The sequence below is a fragment of the Lacerta agilis genome, chromosome 16 (genome assembly GCF_009819535.1).
Source record: "Lacerta agilis isolate rLacAgi1 chromosome 16, rLacAgi1.pri, whole genome shotgun sequence".
Lineage (NCBI taxonomy): Eukaryota > Metazoa > Chordata > Lepidosauria > Squamata > Lacertidae > Lacerta > Lacerta agilis.
In genome coordinates, this window is record NC_046327.1 from 38,223,560 (window position 1) to 38,242,480 (window position 18,921).

An 18,921-nucleotide genomic window follows, 5' to 3' on the forward strand; every position below is an offset into this window, starting at 1 on the left:
CTACTTAAAAAGCTCAGAGCTGAATTTGGGATCTTTGTGGTAGCCACTACTCTATGCTAATTCCCAAGGAATCAAATGCTTAATATACACAAGAGATATTTATTGTATATCCAATATATGACATTAGCAGCTTTTTCTCTGAACTCCATGCGATCCTTTAAATTTCTGGTTTGTGTATTCTGTCTCATTAAAGAGCAATTTTTAATCCTTCATTCACTGTTGGCTGTGGCCCTCAAACATCTTATTACTAGACTAGCCCTGTGGACATGGATGGGACTACTCCAAAGTGAGTGTCTGGAGGCTAGTAGCTATGATATAGTATCTGAGTGAAGAACCCCTGGGAAACATGTCAGGTTTCCTATTTCTAGGCTCGCATGTGGAGAGAAGCAATGACTCTACTTCCTCTGATTTTGCGTTATGCCATGCTCTTCATGGCAGCCATGTTGTGTTATGCCAGACCCCTGTGGCAGCCATTTTGTGAGCAGTGCCCATTGCATTTTCTCAACATTCAGAATGTGCCCATTGGTCCAAAAAGGACAGCAGTCCCCGATTTAAATGTTTTACTTAAATGTTTTATTTCATTTTTTATCTGCATTTGTGTTCAAAGACCTTCTGGTATGGTACAGATTTCCAAAATCTACACCATGAAATAAATAGAAATGAGATTCTAGTGCAGTATGTTAATCAGATTATTGCCTAGCCCATTAATTGCATGTGTGCAAGGCCCATTGAACCAATTTATCTTTGAAGAATTTATAAACTGCTCACTATTTTAAAATATCATGGCAGTGTACAATAAATCATTAAATACAAAGTTCAGACAATAAGGATACATTCAAACCAGCACGAGTAATTTCTAACAATGCTGCCCTAAAAAAGCCAGGTTGAATAAAAATGACTTAAGGAGGTACTTAAAAGAACAAGTGGCTGGCACTGCCCTCGTTTCCAGGGGGAGCTTAGTCCAAAGTTTGGTGGCTACCACAGCAAAAGATCTGCCTCAGGTACTTGTTAAACAAATTTTGGGTTGTGTTGCACCCACAAGAGGGCCTCACTTGATGACCTATGCAGCAGAGCCGTCTTAAGGGGATCTGCCGCCCTGGCGCGGCTATCCCTCCGGCGCACCCGCCATGCCGCCTCTCCGCCGCCTCCCTCCCGCGCTTGCCGCCCCTTGGGAGGGGGGTGGGCGAGCGGGGGGTGAGGGGCGTGGCGCTGGAGCGGCGCGGGGCTCTGTGCGCCCTTCCAGCGCTTCCGGGATGGGAGGCGAGGGCGGCCGGCTCGCGCTCCGCGCGCAGCTGGACGGCGCGGCGCTGCTGGGCAGCTCGCGCTGCACTCTCTCAGGAGCTTGTAGACAGAATAATTGAAAATAGGTCATAACATTGTAAGCTGTATAATCATTGCCAGGGGGGTGGCTCATCCCCTGCCCTCCAAGCTGCTGCTGCTCTTGCTTGTTTTCAGTTTCATTTTAACGGAGCTGTTCTGCCCTAGAGCAGTTCTAAGAAAAAGAGCAGTTAAAAACCCACCCTTCCTTTTTCATTTTGGCTGATGGAAACAAAATCAGAGTAAGAGGTGTGGCAGTATATGGCACCCTGCGAAACATCACTACATACACACAGAAAGCCACCACCTGGTTGCACAGTGCGCTTTAGCTGGGTAACATGCAGTTTTATTTCGGATTTACTTCCCTTATCTGATTAGCCCGATATTGGGAAAAATCTAAATTTAATGAGGAAAAAGTGGGGGGTGTCAGTTGGATGAGGAAGATATCACGTGGATGACACACACACACAGGTAGCTTCAAATCCATATTAAACTCCTGTGTGGATGAGCCCTAACATAGCTACCCCTCTGTAAATTGTTATACTTTTAAGTATGTCTTTGCATACTTAAACTTGTGGGTTTTAAAATATATAAATATAAAAGATGAGATTGTCAAGAAACTGAACTCTGTGCCCAGGAGCAAAATCTATGCTCCCAGAAGTGTAGAAATACCCAGATTGTGCCCAGCAGTTCTGAGGCTGTGAGTTGCACACATTACTGAAAAATGTTGCCTCTCCTCTCCTCTCCCCTTTCCTTTCCTCTCCTCTCCTCTCCCCTTTCCTTTCCTTTCCTTTCTGCAGAAAAGAAAACTGATAGAGGCTTGGCCAGTGAATCCCTAAACCTTCCTGTTCTGCAGCCCCCACTCTCAATGACACAGGTAAGGAGTCACAAATCACTTTGCTCAAGTGCAGGGGTGTGGAACCTGTGGCCCTCCAGATGTTGTTGCTGGACTTCAGTTCCCATTAGTCTCAGCCAGCATGGCTAAAGGACAGAGATTGTGGAATTTGTGGTCAGGCTACATGTTGATGGTTGCAGGTTCCCCCTCCCTGTTCTAGCATTGTGCTGAGCCTTTGAGGAGCTTCCTGGGGAAGAGTGCCCCATTTCACTCGCTCCTCTTGATTAAAGATTGTGTCCAGTTATTCAGATTCATTTACAGTTTGCTCTGTCCAAACTTATCTGCCAACGTAAGAAACAAGCTCCATGACTTATTCATAACTGCAACAGTGTTGTGAGTTGAAACCAGTAAACACAGTAATACAGTGGTACCTTGGTTTTCGAATGTAATCCGTTCCAGAAGACTGTTCGAGTTCTGAAATGCTCGAAAACCAAAAACTCAAAACAGAAGCCTCAAAATTGAAATCTCATTACGGAAAACTCAGTAAGAAAGCCACATTTCTGGTTCAACTTCTGAGGTGCGTTCGAAAACCGAAGCATTTACTTCCAGGTCTATGGCATTCGAGTTCCGAAATGTTTGTCAATGGAGACATTCGAAAACTGAGGTAAATGCTAAATTCAATATATGCTTTTTTATAACCAATGTGGAGATCTGCAGTTGAGGCTGAAGGCAGATGGAAGTCCAATTTGGAAGAGTCCTCAGTGTGGTCCTGTCCTGGTGGAAATGGGCTAGTTTGTAGCAGGTTCCCCCCCCTTATTTTATTTTATTTTTTTATTTACTTTATTACATCAATACAAAAGAAAAAAAGAACATTGAATAAAATAAAACAATAACCAAAGAATAGCAATGTTAAAAAATTACATGTTGAATTCTTCCTAAAAAAAACACAAAATGCAGGTTTGTAGCAGAAGAGCAGTTTGGCTAGCTCTTATAATGTTCCTAAGAACCTGCTTCTTCAGATAGTCATACCTCGGGTAACAGACAATTCAGGTTGTGCGTTTTCGGGTTGCACACCGAGCTGAATCCAGAAGTACCGGAACGGGTTACCTTAGGGTTTTGGCGCTCGCACACGCACAGAAACGCTAAATTGTGCTTTGCGCATGCACAGAAGCGCCGAATCGCAACCCGTGCATGTGCAGACACAGCACTGCAGGTTGTGGCCGCTGTGGGTTGCGTAGCTACGCGCTTCCTGCACGGATCACATTCGCGACCCGAGCGTCCACTGTACGGTGCTTAGTTCTTAAAGAGCACTATCCCCTGCCTTGTAACCGTTACTGTTCCACTCATGCCATGTTGATGTTATCTTTGTATTTTGACAGTGCTAACATCTCCAGTTAAGAATTTTTGATGTCCTCATTGAAATCCACACCTTCCTTTTGCATAATGTAATATTTTATTTATATACCTATTTTTACCTCACATTTTATCTTATCTTATATTTTATTTGTTTGAAAGTTTCATATCCTACCTTTCAATCAAATGACCTACAAAACAGCTTATAACACATTAAAATTATACAAAAATTACCTAGCAGCCTTTTTTATCTGTGGCTGCTGATGGAGCCCATAGTGGCCTTAGCCTTGTTTCTGGAGTTCCAGGCCAACATTTCCTGCAAATTGGCATATTTCTATGCTACAAGAAATGGGGTGTGGGCACTTAGGATTTCTTTAAAATTACATTTGTATTAATTACATAAATACATATATCTAGAATAATCAATTTTTCAGTATTTTGCCATATATAAAATATATTTAGTATTTGAAATATTAAACTTGTTGCTGGACAGTTTCTTCAGGTTTAGCTCTATTCTGTTCAATAAAACAAGTCTAAGGTTACAATTCTGCACACACTTACCTAAGAATAAATACCACTTAATTCATCAGGACTTATGTCTGAGTAAACATGTGTAAGACTGCATTGTAAGTTTTATTTTTAAAAAATTGGTAGTGTGTGCTTGAAGGACTGCCTCATGACCTGTCAGGTTGTCGTCAGGGCCTCTGAGGGGAGAGGACCTTTTCAGTGGCTGCCAACAGGCTTGGATTCTCTTGCCTGAGAGATCCACCTGCATTCCTCCCTCTTGACCTTGCATTTGGTAAGGATCCCTGTATTTCAGAAGCCCTTTAATAATATGGCAGGTTAAACTGCCTGGTGTCTGTTGCCACTGGTATTTGTTATGTGCTTGCTGCTTCTGTTTTAGGTGGTTACACTGCTCTCTTGTGTTTTAGTATTATAGAGAACCGTAGGTGCCTTGGTATTTTGCAGAGAAAGGTGAGAGAAAAAATGCTTTTAAATTATTGGTTTTCAAGCAGTGAGCCATGGCACCCTGGGGTGACTTGAGGAACATTCAGGGGATCTCCAGGGGGCCATCCTTTCATTAACTTGCAGCCCATATCTTCCTCCATTGTCTTCCTCTCTTTCTTTCTGAGGAACATTCAGGGGAGCTGGCAGCTTTAACTTCCAGCCCATTATCTTCCCAAAATAAAACAGTAGCAAAAAAGTGGGGAAACACTTTTGCATGACTGTCTATCTTCTTAGTATCAAAGTATCAAACTTTATTTTGGTCACAAACCAGCATAAAATAAAACATACAGATTTTTTATCTTCTTAAAATGTCTTCCCCCATCCAAAACCAAAAGTCCTTCCAGCTTCAGTAACTAACAGTTCCTTAGTTTTACACGGAAGGCTTGAGAAATGCAAGAAAATAGCAAAGTAGCTTGATGGTGTGTGTGCTCTATAAGGAGGGATTTAAAAATAACCCTGAAAGTGCGGAGTGTTTTCTGTGTTTCTCTCTCCTTCTACCCCCAACATCCCTCCCCCCCTTCTTCTCTACTTCTCCCTTCAGGCAACCCCCCTCTGCCTTAACAGTCACCCAGCTTTTGGGGACAGGGACCATGTCTGTATATGTGCCCTGTACTGTGTGTTTCTCGCTTTCCTTTCCTGCAATAACAAAACATTTCTGCTTCTGATCTTAATCTTGTTTTGCCCTCTCCACCCTTTGTGCACACTAATTTAAGAGCAGGCAGGCTGGGGCTGCCATGTGCAGTGCATCAACTCGGCCTTGCAGAGCCGTGGCGTTTCTGGGGTTCCCGCAAACACATATGCTCCCACTTACATGCGCACCAAAAATGGTGCCGCAAAGGGGCTGGGTGGAACGGGGAAATCACTTTCTTGTATCCTGTAACCGAACCTTGGTGTTAGTGGCTTCCACAGGGGAGCCGCAGAAAGAATGTGGTTGGTCAAGGGAGCCGTGGACTCAAAAAGGTTGAAAACCTATGTCTTAAATAAATGTAAATAAATAAAAGCAACTGAAGTGAATAATGGAAATGGGGTGGGGGTGGCAGGATAGTCCTCATGGAGAGTGTGTGAGGGCTGGATGGAACCCCTAGGCTTCCAGCTGCTTATCCCTGCTCAAATTAGAGTCAGGAGCATCCTTGAATGAACTCTTGCACAATACACACACCCACAGACGAAACAAGCTCTGGAATGCCAGAATTATATTATCACTGCCACTACCTTTTCATCTGTGGCTGGAACTACCTTGCTGTTACGCAATTATCATTTATTCTTTATGCATTTTGTTCCTTCTGACCACTCTGTTTTTTCTTCCCTCTCTTCCTGCCATACTGCCCACTCCCCCACCCCCGGCCAACCAAGTGTTTGCTGCTTTAGGATTATACTGATGAAGACTCTAGTCTATGAAAATGTGTATGACATAATCATTTCACTGTTTTTAAGATGTCACAAGACTCTTGATTGTTTTTACCAACAACCTCATTTGCATTAAAGATCCAATTCCATGAAAACCTGATGTTGAACTTTCCTCACTGAGAGGAAACAAGGTTGCACTGTGGTTCCCTATGACTTCTGCATATACCAATTTGTTCTATGCAAAATAAGTCCAAATTCTGTCAGCCGATTCTGATCTGACTTGTCCAAATCAATAGTATCTTTATATATTGCATATATATGCTCAGCTTTCATATTTTGTTTTAAAACAAAACATTATTGAACAATTTGGAATTAAGCAGCAGTGCAGGAGCAGGAAAACAGATAAGGGTAGTACTGTAGAACAATTATATGGAGTGGAGGAATTAGGGAGGGCTAGGTAGTTTTTACATGCCCTTCCATCAGATGTCAAGGAAATAAACAACTACCTGACTTTTAGAAGACATCTGAAAGCAGCCCTCTTTAGGGAAGTTTTTTATGACTGATGTTTTAATGTATTTTTAATATTTTGTTGGAAGCCGGCCAGAGTGGCTGGGGAAACCCAGCCAGATGGGTGGGGTATGGATGGATAATAATAATAATAATAATAATAATAATAATAATAATAATAATAATAATTTATTTATACCCCGCCCATCTGGCTGCGTTTCCCCAGCCACTCTGGGTGGCTTCCAACAAAATATTAAAATGCAATAGTCTATTAAACATTAAAAGCTTCCCTAAACAGGGCTGCCTTCAGATGTCTTCTAAAATAGATAGATAGATAGATAATTAATTTATTTAGGGTGAGTATACCAATTTCCAGCAACAGTACCCTTACAATGGGTAAGCCTTTGTCTGAACAGCATACAGTCGAACCTCTCTTTACGTAAATTTTGGGATGCATGCGCAGCAAACCCAGAAGTATTTTACCGGGTTTCGCCCCGCGCACATGTGCAGAAGTGGTCCTCAGGTTGCAGAAACCTTGGGATCTGACCGGACCTCCAGAATGGATCCTGTCCGCAACCAGAGGTACCACTGTATATTGATTTATAGTCACCCTTAGTCTTGCACATAAAAATTGTGGCTATTCTTTAAAAAATTGTAGAATTGCTCCAAGGATTGTAACAAAGGCATGATATTGACATCATAGGCTTCTGGTAGTGAATCCAATATTTTTTTTTTTTTTTTTTTAAATCTATGAACTACACTTTAATGTAGGGTTACTACCTTTGGTCAGGCAAAATAAGGGACAGGTTGGGCAAAATATATGGGAGGGGGGAATTGAGGGACTAAAAATTACTTTACCTGGTGCAGAATGAAATGACTTCAAAGCCATCCGTTACAATGGGTTGTTTCCAGTGCTGGTCATACTCACAGAGTAGACCCAATGAAATTTATGGATCTAAATTAGCAATGCACATTAATATCAATGACTCACATCCTCCCTACCTGATGAATTTCTGCCTGTCAAAAGAATGGTAAATGTATACACCCTGCCAAAGAAAGAAGAGGTGGGATAGCAACAAATTCTGTTTCTCTTCCTAAAACAGCTTTGCCTCCAGCATCCCTTTCCATATAGCTGCTAATGCCAATTCATTCACACACACACATATGCATCTTAGTCAGATAAGTTCATCCAACAACTAGTTACATCCTTTCTTGTCACATATTTGAGGCATTTTAAAAAGAATTCATCTGTTATCTATAGGCATTCATAGATTGTAGAGTTAGAAGGGACCCTGAGGGTCATTTAGTCCACCCTCTGCAGTGCAGGAATTTTAACTAAAGCATCATTTAAAGCACTCTTATATAGTACCACTTTAACAGTCATGGAGTCCCCCAAATAATCCTAGTTTGTCTGGAGACCCCCTACTCCTCTCCCAGAGATATAATCCTACCACTGTTCTTTTTCAGGTAGCAAAATGTCTTGGGCCAACCATTCCTGCTGCCTATTTAAACAGGCAGGAATGGCTTCCCTGAGCAGGTCACCATTTGGAGTTTTAGCATTTGCCTAGAGAGGAAAGTTACTAAGTTTTAGCGATTGTGCCAATTTCTGCTTCCTCCCTCTGTATTTGTAATATAAGGGGTAACAAGGTTGGTCTGCAATACACGGTATAAGAAGTGCTGGAAAAAATGCTGGTTTTCTTTTTTAAACCCCAGTCAATTCTAACAATTGTAGGTGACGTTGTCATAATAAAATATGCATTTAGTGAGGGGGGGCATCTTCCAAAATCAATTAATTGGCAGGATTAATAGAGGACACCTGATAAGTGATCACTCATATTCACATGAACCAGAGCTGCTGCTTCTGGTACAAAACGCTAATAATAAAAAGGTAGCGGATCAAAACAAAGAAAGCCCCCTTCCCCAAATGCTTGGCCACGTGCTTCATCTTGCATGCAAAACAAAACTAAGCCAAACAGACGCCCTGCAGTACTGAACTTCACCAACGCGCTGCGCTGCCTCCCTGCCTGCCCTGCAACGAACAAGCTCTTTCTCACGGCTGCTGCTCCACTATTGGCTAGCCTGGAGCGTCAGTCAACCAGCTTGGGAGGGGAGAGTGGGCTCTACTTCCTAAGCGGCAAGCAAGTTAGGTTGAACGCAAGACAAGCAGGTTTGGGTGAGCGCCAAAATCCCAATTTTTATATTTATCACTTCAAAAACGGGACAAATTGGGGGCCAAAGAGGACAGGGGACTCTGTGCCCCTAAAATGGGACTCCTGTAATTATAAGGGACGGGTGGCAATCTTACTTTAATGTGACTTCTGTGTTCCCCTTTATATAATAGAATTGTTCTTTTTAAAGAGAAAGGGTTCTCATTATCGAGATCACTATTTTTAATAGGTGTAATCATTTTTATCAAATACAGAAGGCACATACCTGTATGAACACACACACACCTGAAACATAAATGAAAAAGATCACAGGGATACTCAAAACAATAATTTACAGCAGGGGTGGATAACCCAAGTATGGGGGCCTGATGTGAGACCAACTAAGTTTGTTCTAGGTATGAGCTTTCATGTGCATGCACACTTCTTCAGATACACGAAAGCTCATACCAAGAACAAACTTCGTTGGTCTCCAAGGTGCTACTGGAAGGAATTTTTTTATTTTTTATTTTGTTTATGCTAAGCCGTTGTTGAACATTCTGGGAATAAACCTTGGTGCACCTTGTTCTCCCACATGCCTCCCTCTCTTCCATCATTGCAGCCACAAGGGGGTGTTTGGAAGCTTTTGCTTCCAATACAGTTTAGCATTACAGTACATCCAAACACTAAACTGTGGTTGACAATACCTATGATTTGTTGAAACAAGCCACTGTCATAAATTTCATAGCCATTTTCTCTCTTTTTCAAAATTTTATTTATGCATTTCCAAAATTCTTGTTCTTGTAGCAACCAGAAGATTTTCTTACACCTGCTTTACAGAGATTTAAAACTGTCCAGTATGTTAAATAGCTCTGAATATCCATTTTTGTAGCACTCTCTTAATTCAAACCATCCACCAATTGGGATCCCTGTATTAATAAAAAATTTCCAAACTTCCTCTTTCAATTTTAAATTGCATATGTGTTGCTCATTTCTATACATGAACTATTTCTCCCATCACCCTCTCAGTGCCATGCAGGATGATTTTTAAACACATTTTTGCCTCAGCCTTGAATTTTTTTTCAAGGAATGAAGTTTCTATAAATGTTGTTTCTTCTTTTTTGAGAATTCAATAAATTCTGCATTTGGAGATACTCATAAAAGGAGAAAAACTTAAATGTCATATTTAGTATTAAAGTACTATGGTTTTTAACATACCACCATGTACAATTCATTCATTCAAACAATTTATACCTCACTCTTTAGAACTTTTTCTGACAATTTTAGAACCAAAATTCCTCAACAAGAAAAATAATATTCTTCCTAAATTTTAGAAATAGTGATTTGGTAAATCAAACACAATGGACTAGGGGAAGCGAGGGACTTAACTGCAGCAAATCACAAATCTGCTCTGCAAGGCAACACTCTTCCTGCTTGGAATGGGAAACCCAGCCTGTCCCACACTTTTTCTGGAATAGTCCAGTTGGTAGGGCCAATGACTTCTCAGTCTCCTAGGATTTCTGCTCTTGCCTTCCCCACATTCTCCTCCACTTTTCTTTTTTGTGTGGCAAATATTGTTTAATAACACTTGTACTATCACTCAAAGTGCTCAGGGTGGTATGTACCTGGACTTGTCTCACTCTATACCTCCGAACAGTCCTTCACTTGAGTGGCTGGCTCCAGGTGTGGGAAACCATCCCTGGCCCATGCTGGCTGGGGATCATTGGAGTTCTAGTTCAGCAACATCTGGAGGCCCACAACTTGTCTTTGTTGTTGTTGTTGTTCAGTCGTTCAGTCGTGTCCGACTCTTCGTGACCCCATGGACCAGAGCACGCCAGGCACGCCTATCATTCACTGCCTCCCGCAGTTTGGCCAAACTCATGTTAGTAGCTTCGAGAATACTGTCCAACCATCTCATCCTTTGTCGTCCCCTTCTCCTTGTGCCCTCCATCTTTCCCAACATCAGGGTCTTTTCCAGGGAGTCTTCTCTTCTCATGAGGTGGCCAAAGTACTGGAGCCTCAACTTCAGGATCTGTCCTTCTAGTGAGCACTCAGGGCCGATTTCCTTGAGAATGGATAGGTTTGATCTTCTTGCAGTCCATGGGACTCTCAAGAGTCTCCTCCAGCACCATAATTCAAAAGCATCAATTCTTCGGCGATCAGCCTTCTTGATGGTCCAGCTCTCACTTCCGTACATTACTACTGGGAAAACCATAGCTTTAACTATACGGACCTTTGTTGGCAAGGTGATGTCTTTGCTTTTTAAGATGCTGTCTAGGTTTGTCATTGCTTTTCTCCCAAGAGGCAGGCGTCTTCTAATTTCGTGACTGCTGTCACCATCTGCAGTGATCATGGAACCCAAGAAAGTGAAATCTCTCACTGCCTCCATTTCTTCCCCTTCTATTTGCCAGGAGGTGATGGGACCAGTGGCCATGATCTTAGTTTTTTTGATGTTGAGCTTCAGACCATATTTTGCGCTTTCCTCTTTCACCCTCATTAAAAGGTTCTTCAATTCCTCCTCACTTTCTGCCATCAAGGTTGTATCATCAGCATATCTGAGGTTGTTGATATTTTTTCCGGCAATCTTAATTCCGGTTTGGGATTCATCCAGCCCAGCCTTTCGCATGATGAATTCTGCATATAAGTTAAATAAGCAGGGAGACAATATACAGCCTTGTCGTACTCCTTTCCCAATTTTGAACCAATCAGTTATTCCATATCCAGTTCTAACTGTAGCTTCTTGTCCCAAATAGAGATTTCTCAGGAGACAGATGAGGTGATCCGGCACTCCCATTTCTTTAAGAACTTTCCATAGTTTGCTGTGGTCGACACAGTCGAATGCTTTTGCGTAGTCAATGAAGCAGAAGTAGATGTTTTTCTGGAACTCTCTAGCTTTCTCCATAATCCAGCGCATGTTTGCAATTTGGTCTCTGGTTCCTCTGCCCCTTCGAAATCCAGCTTGCACTTCTGGGAGTTCTCGGTCCACGTACTGCTTAAGCCTGCCTTGTAGAATTTTAAGCATAACCTTGCTAGCGTGTGAAATGAGTGCAATTGTGCGGTAGTTAGAGCATTCTTTGGCACTGCCCTTCTTTGGGATTGGGATGTAAACTGATCTTCTCCAATCCTCTGGCCACTGCTGAGTTTTCCAAACTTGTTGGCATATTGAGTGTAGCACCTTAACAGCATCATCTTTTAGGATTTTAAATAGTTCAGCTGGAATATCATCACTTCCACTGGCCTTGTTGTTAGCAAGGCTTTCTAAGGCCCATTTGACTTCACTCTCCAGGATGTCTGGCTCAAGGTCAGCAACCACACTACCTGGGGTGTATGAGACCTCTATATCTTTCTGGTATAGTTCCTCTGTGTATTCTTGCCACCTCTTCTTGATGTCTTCTGCTTCTGTTAGGTCCTTTCCACTTTTGTCCTTAATTGTGGTAATCTTTGTACAAAATGTTCCTTTCATATCTCCAATTTTCTTGAACAGATCTCTGGTTTTTCCCATTCTGTTATTTTCCTCTATTTCTTTGCATTGCTCGTTTAGAAAGGCCCTCTTGTCTCTCCTTGCTATTCTTTGGAAATCTGCATTCAATTTCCTGTATCTTTCACTATCTCCCTCACATTTTGCTTGCCTTCTCTCCCCCGCTATTTTTAAGGCCTCATTGGACAGCCACTTTGCTTTCTTGCATTTCTTTTTCATTGGGATGGTTTTCGTTGCTGCCTCCTGTATAATGTTACGAGCCTCCATCCACAGTTCTTCAGGCACTCTATCCACCAAATCTAAGTCCTTAAACCTGTTTTTCACTTCAACTGTGTATTCATAAGGAATTTGATTTAGATTGTATCTTACTGGCCCAGTGGTTTTTCCTACTTTCTTCAGTTTAAGCTGGAATTTTGCTATAAGAAGCTGATGATCAGAGCCACAGTCAGCTCCAGGTCTTGTTTTTGCTGAGTGTATAGAGCTTCTCCATCTTTGGCTGCAGAGAATATAATCAATCTGATTTCGATGTCGCCCATCTGGTGATGTCCATGTGTAGAGTCGTCTCTTGTGTTGTTGGAAAAGAGTGTTTGTGATGACCAGCTTGTTCTCCTGACAGAACTCTATTAGCCTTTGCCCTGCTTCATTTTGAACTCCAAGGCCAAACTTGCCAGTTGTTCCTTTTATCTCTTGACTCCCTACTTTAGCATTCCAATCCCCTATAATGAGAAGAACATCCTTCTTTGGTGTCATTTCTATAAGGTGTTGTAAGTCTTCATAGAATTGGTCAATTTCAGTTTCTTCAGCACTGGAAGTTGGTGCATAAACTTGGATTACTGTGATGTTAAAAGGACTGCCTTGGATTCGTATCGAGATCAATCTATCATTTTTGAAATTGCATCCCAGTACAGCTTTCGCCACTCTTTTGTTGACTATGAGGGCCACTCCATTTCTTTTACGGGATTCCTGCCCGCAGTAGTAGATATGATAGTCATCTGAACTGAATTCGCCCATTCCCGTCCATTTTAGTTCACTGATGCCTAGGATGTCAATGTTTATTCTTGCCATCTCATTTTTGACCACATCCAGCTTACCAAGGTTCATGGTTCTTACATTCCAGGTTCCTATGCAATACTTTTCTTTACAGCATTGGACTTTCCTTTCGCTTCCAGGCATATCCGCAACTGAGTGTGCTTTCGGCTTTGGCCCAGCCGCTTCATCAGCTTTGGATCTACTTGTACTTGTCCTCCGCTCTTCCCCAGTAGCATGTTGGACGCCTTCCGACCTGAGGGGCTCATCTTCCAGCGTCATATCTTTTATATGCCTGTTGTCTTTGTCCATGGAGTTTTCTTGGCAGGGATACTGGAGTGGGTTGCCAGTTCCTCCTCCAGGTGGATCACGTTTGGTCCAAACTCTCCACTATGACCTGTCCATCTTGGGTGGCCCTGCACGGCATAGCTCATAGCTTCCCTGAGTAATTCAAGCCCCTTCGCCACGACAAGGCAGTGATCCATGAAGGGGACAACTTGTCTAGTTCAATGTATATGCTCCATCCACTACACGCTTCAAGTATATTTAACTGAGAGCCAATAAATTGAAACTCAATCCAGATAAGACAAAGGCACTGTTAGTAAGAGGTTCTCTAGACTGGATGGATGGGAGATCCCCTGCTCTGGACGGAGTTACACTCCCTCTGAAGGAGCAGGTACATAGCTTGGGGGTTCTCTTGGATCCTTTGCTATCACTTGAGGCTCAGGTAGTCTCAGTGGTGCAGAGTGCCTTCCATCAGCTTCAGCTGGTGGCCTAGCTACGCCCCAATCTGGACAGGGATGACTTAACTTCTATTGCCTGCTTTGTTAACCTCTAGGTTATCTTACTGCAATGCATTACAGTGGTACCCCGGGCTACGCACCCCCTGGGTTGCGGACGTTTGAGTTGCAAACGCTTCCGGTTTTTTTTGTGCGTTCACAATATGCACGCCCGCGTTACGTACCGTGACCCGGAATGGATCGCATACGTAACCCGGGGTCCCTCTGTATACGTAGGGCTGCCTCTGAACATTGTATATCTTTAGGCACCAGGCGAAAATGTTCCTCTTCAACCAAGCCTTTGACTGATTAATATTCTGCAGTCTTTTAAATGTTTTTTTTTTTGAGGGGGGAGCTATTGTTTTGTTGTTTTTGTTTTAACTATTTATTTGTTTTTAACTTGTATTTTTATTTTGTGAACTGCCCTGAGATCGTTTGATGAAGGGCTGTATATAAATCTAATAAATAAATAAAATACTTCTGGATCCATTGCTGTTGCTTGAGGCCCAGGTGGCCTCAGTGGAACGGAGTGCTTTCCATCCGCTTCAAATGGTGGCCCTGCTGTGCCCCTTTCTGGACAGAGACAGCCTAATTACTGTTGTCTATGCTCCGATAGTTTAGAGTAGCTGTGGTGGCAGAAGTAGTGCCTGACCCACAGGGCTCCTGGCAGACATTTTGCCTTTACTCTCTTTTAGGTGTAAACTGTATCATTAGACTAAAATACCTTGAAGATTTTCACCAATCTTATGCCTATGTTCATGAAACATTTTGCCAAGCAAATGTACTTGTGGAGTCCCTAGCCCTGGAACTGTTTGAGATTTGATTAATATATGTTGGAACAATTGGTCTGGAGTTGAAAATGGAGGGTAGACAGGGTGGCTCTTTTTCATTTTCTGGTCTGCATCTGCTTGCATAAAGTGTTCTACGCTGCAAAGTGTAATACACTGGTGGCATTTCTTAACATTTAGTATGAGCAAAAAAGAGAAGTCCCTTGCAATCATAATGATGAACCTTGATGTTAGCCATTTTTCCCAGTAGCTCCACAAATGGTTGTGTTTATCGCTTTGAATATAAACTCACATTCTGCTATTTTCTCTATGTATCTTTTCTTCTTCCTCACTTTGCCTAGATTCCAGAACTCACAATCACCACCAACTCCCCAGAAAAGAAGGAACCTTCTAAAGGCAATCTTGTGGATTTCACCGATTCCCCACAGGCACTTGCTTTCAAGGTCCATCCCTCATCTCATGAGGAGCTGAAAGTGCCCTGGGGCTTGGTACTGGGAACCGAAACCCTTCCCTTAGGGCAGTGGGATGTGCCTGAGTTCAGCAAGTGTGACCTCACTACGGAGGGCTCTTTCATGGAGGAATGCATGGAGGAGCAATTGAGAAGGTACCAAGAGTTGCCCTACCGCTTGGAGGAAGATGCCATAGACCGGGAGCTGGAGCAGCTTTATCTGTCCCACTTGAGCCGGCTTCGAGCAGAGGAGCTTGGAGGAAGAGAGAAGTGGGCTGAGGAAGGTTCAGGCAATCGTAGCAGCCCTGCACCATCTCTCATTGCCTTGCGGCAGAGTGTCCTAACTGACCGTGACCTGATAGTCAACTGGACAGGCCCTGAGAGAGCACTGAACAGCTCCCTGGCAGAGGAGATCATGCTGCACTATGCCAAGCAGCGTGGTGATGACTCCAGGGACAGTGAAGAGGAAGGATGCACGCCAGGGTATGCAACAATGGCACCATCCGAGTTGGTAGGACCAGGTCGCGATAGTCCACCTGTCCTACTAGAAGGCTGCTTTCTAAACCACCTGGAAGAGGGAAGTGTCCAACGTGGCTTATCTAAGGATTCTGACTCTCCTGTAAGCTTGAGAATGGTGTCACCCAACACCTCACGACCTGCCACTCAGGAGGCCATGGTGATGCCTCTGGTAGTCCCAGCCCGGACACTAGTGCCCCTTCCACAGCGGCCCACAGATCTGCTGTCCAGCCCTCTTGGTGCCCATGGACAGAAAAAGAGTCAGGGCTTCTTGATAGGGCAAGGCAGCCTTTGGTTGGGCGAGGGGCTTAATGTCCACAAGCCTCCTGAAGCCAATCCTGGTTCTCATAGTGAACTTGAAAAGATATTGACACGCTCCCTGCGGTTTCTCAGCCTCTTTGTCTTCCTGCCTGTGGTCTTCAGCAGCTGCATGCCCCTCGTAGCCATTATGCTTTACCTCCTCCTGGACTGGTTGTCATAGTTTGGCATCTCTCTCTATGAGGTGTTGGAAGGCCCACAAGAAGACTGTCTGCAACTTGGCTCCATTCCTGTTTTCTTCTGAACAACCATGGTTTGATTGAGAGAAAGAGAGGGCAAGTCAAGTCCTCCTGAGAAATCATGGCATGTCTTAGTTGTGGCTGCTTATAATTTTCCAAAGTCTAGTGCACTTTTCTTTCTTTTTGTTTTGTGAAATCATTTGAGGATGATTTTTAAATGCATTATTTACAACCACCCCTGAGAAAATTCCCAGGGCTAGCTCTAAAAGATGACATGGTTGGACACCCCATGAGTAGCAAAGAGCCTATCATATCCACAACATATTGTTTTCCCTTTTCATGAAACTCCCAAGAAGGGCAAAAGTAACACGAGAAAATTCTTGGGTTGCCCACCCCTGCCACTTGAAAGATTAAGGGACCAACTAAGACTGCCTTCCCCAAAGGTCTGTCAAATGCTAGAGCCATTACTGTGTGGTAATGTTTCTCATTTTTGTCAGATATGAATTTGCAGGAGGCATCTATTTGCAGGAGGAAAGCATTGCATTTTTCTTCCCTGGAAATAAATTTCCTTGTTGGGGTTGGCAGACTTTAATTTTTGGCCTTCAAAGACTGAAATACTAAGCATACTTACCTTGCAGGAGTAAGTCCCGTTAATTAACAGGAGAAAGTATATAATTGCACCTTTAAACTTAAGAGATGCACTATGAACAGGTTTCAACTTGTTCCTTGTTTTGTGGGGGGGGGACTTACTGAAAAGATATAAAACTAGGCTTTTTGGAAAAAGGAACAAGCATTCACGTTTTTAAAGTCTAATTTAAACTTACCCATGTAAGTTTTTTTTTTCTTATTTAAATCATTTTAAAAATGAATTCAGTGTATGCTTAAAGGTAAAGGGACCCCTGACCATTAGGTCCAGTCATGGACGACTCGGGGGTTGCGGTGCGCATCTCACTTTATTGGCCGAGGGAGCTGACATACAGCTTCCGGGTCATGTGGCCAGCATGACCAAGCTGCTTCTGGTCAACCAGAGCAGTGCACGGAAACGTCGTTTACCTTCCCACCGGAGTGGTACCTATTTATCTACTTGCACTTTGTGCTTTCAAACTGCTAGCTCACCCCGTCGCAGGGATTCGAACCGCCGACCTTCTGATCGGCAAGCCCTAGGCTCTGTGGTTAAACAACAGCACCACCTGCGTCCCAGTGTATACTTACTCTGAGCATAATACTGCAGAGTATGGCAACTAGATTTCTGGGCAGGCTAGATCTTGGAGGAATCATTGGTTAAGTACCATTCTGAGTCTTTTTAGTAGAAAAGATTAATAATAATAATAATAATAATAATAATAATAATAATAATGTCCCTTTAAGCCTTGCCATTGGCCACCCATATGGGACAAAAGAAAATGGTGAATGGAGCAGAAATAAGCTAGCTGCCTCAGTTTCTAGACAGCTTTTTTCAAGGGCTAAAAATAAAACAAACATACAGTAATATGAAGAAAATATTTGAGTTGAAGTTACCCCACTCCCCCTTAATACTGAACCATAGAGGATGTTTTTATGGCTCTTCCAGAAAGTATATATGCTTGGACTCTTGACAGATTGTGGCACCGAGTATACCAATTTTATTACTTCCATTTAAAAATCACAAGAAAATGTCCAACCTTACGCTCAAAAAAACCCTGGAATATTTGTATTCTTGGGAGGGAGGAAAATTGTAAATATTATTTTTCCAAATAGCTTAACTTACAGTCCAGCAGGACATTCTCCTGTGCAAATGCCAGTGAAATTAAGAAAAGCTTTTGTATTCTTTTTTTTTTCATTTCACTGAAGTTTCTGCAGGTGAACCTGGATTGAGCCCTCAGTTCCCATAAATTGGCGTTCCTTTTTGTCTAAAAGTCAAACATCAAGATGCTTTCCATTCCAAAGAAGATGGTAACCTTTTCGGTGGTCTGTCCACCAAACCCCTGCAGAATTCAGCCGCTGCCATTCCAGATGGCCTGTCTAAAAGGTGGTGCCACCACACTTCCTTCATGCCACAAGCCTGAGCCACACCCGTTTCTTAATGAGATCCTCCCGACTGCTGATTTAGCCTCTGCTTCAAGGACTCCTTTCTGCTCATGGATCTACCCGTGCTTCTCTGCCACCAGCAGGGTCCAGTCTAGAGGACTACAGGAAAGCTGCCCTAAACAAATGGCCCCCTATTTATTTTTGTACCTGGTGGGAAATCCTGACCTTTTCTACCATAGAACTGACCCTAAGATAGAGAGTTTATTTATTAACCACTAGCAGTGCAAGTCCAGAGTGCTTGGGGTTGAAGATGAAAATAATTTATTATTCTATATCCGTGTATGTGTCTGCAGCAAAACAGTAGATTGAAAACACTTGTCTTCATGTGCAATAGGCTACACTGGCATTGAACCTGCCATGAAAAGACAACCCACTTTCATGCTGCTAAACATGCTTCATTACTTCCTCTTGAATGTTGTACTCTCAACAGCTGCTGTGATATAGTTTGTGAGGCCTTGTGGAGGAAGAGGGGGGTGTTTGTGTGGGTTCTGAGGCCACTTCCCTCGGCTGATCCACACTTGGCCGTGCTTTCTCATCCAATGGCAAATACTCTCATCTAGGGAATGTAGGTATTTTTGGAAGGTGGAATGTTGCTTGTGCTTCATGAATGGAGATTGGAGTCCAGTCCTGATTTTACAGTCATCAGTGGAAAAATCTGTATTCACCAAACAGAAGCTAAGTTCAGAATGTAACTAACAGCTACAGCACTGTGTGTGTGTGTGTGTGTGTGTGCATATCTTTGTTGAGTTGTACCATGGTTATGGTCTTTGTCCTTCCCAGGGGTGTAGGAAGGGGAGGCGGTGGGGTACGG

General features: G+C 43.0%; 1 protein-coding gene across 1 annotated transcript in view; it reads left to right on the forward strand.

The window, feature by feature from the left end:
- PPP1R3F (protein phosphatase 1 regulatory subunit 3F) overlaps nucleotides 1–16,409 on the forward strand; it is a 39,357-nt gene extending 22,948 nt beyond the window's left edge. The window contains exons 3-4 of the mRNA XM_033173582.1: nucleotides 2,118–2,194; nucleotides 14,924–16,409. Of these exons, the coding sequence (XP_033029473.1) occupies nucleotides 2,118–2,194; nucleotides 14,924–16,027 (1,181 nt within the window). The 3' untranslated portion in view covers nucleotides 16,028–16,409. The remainder of the gene's footprint in view (nucleotides 1–2,117; nucleotides 2,195–14,923) is intronic.
- Nucleotides 16,410–18,921: the final 2,512 nt, after the last annotated feature.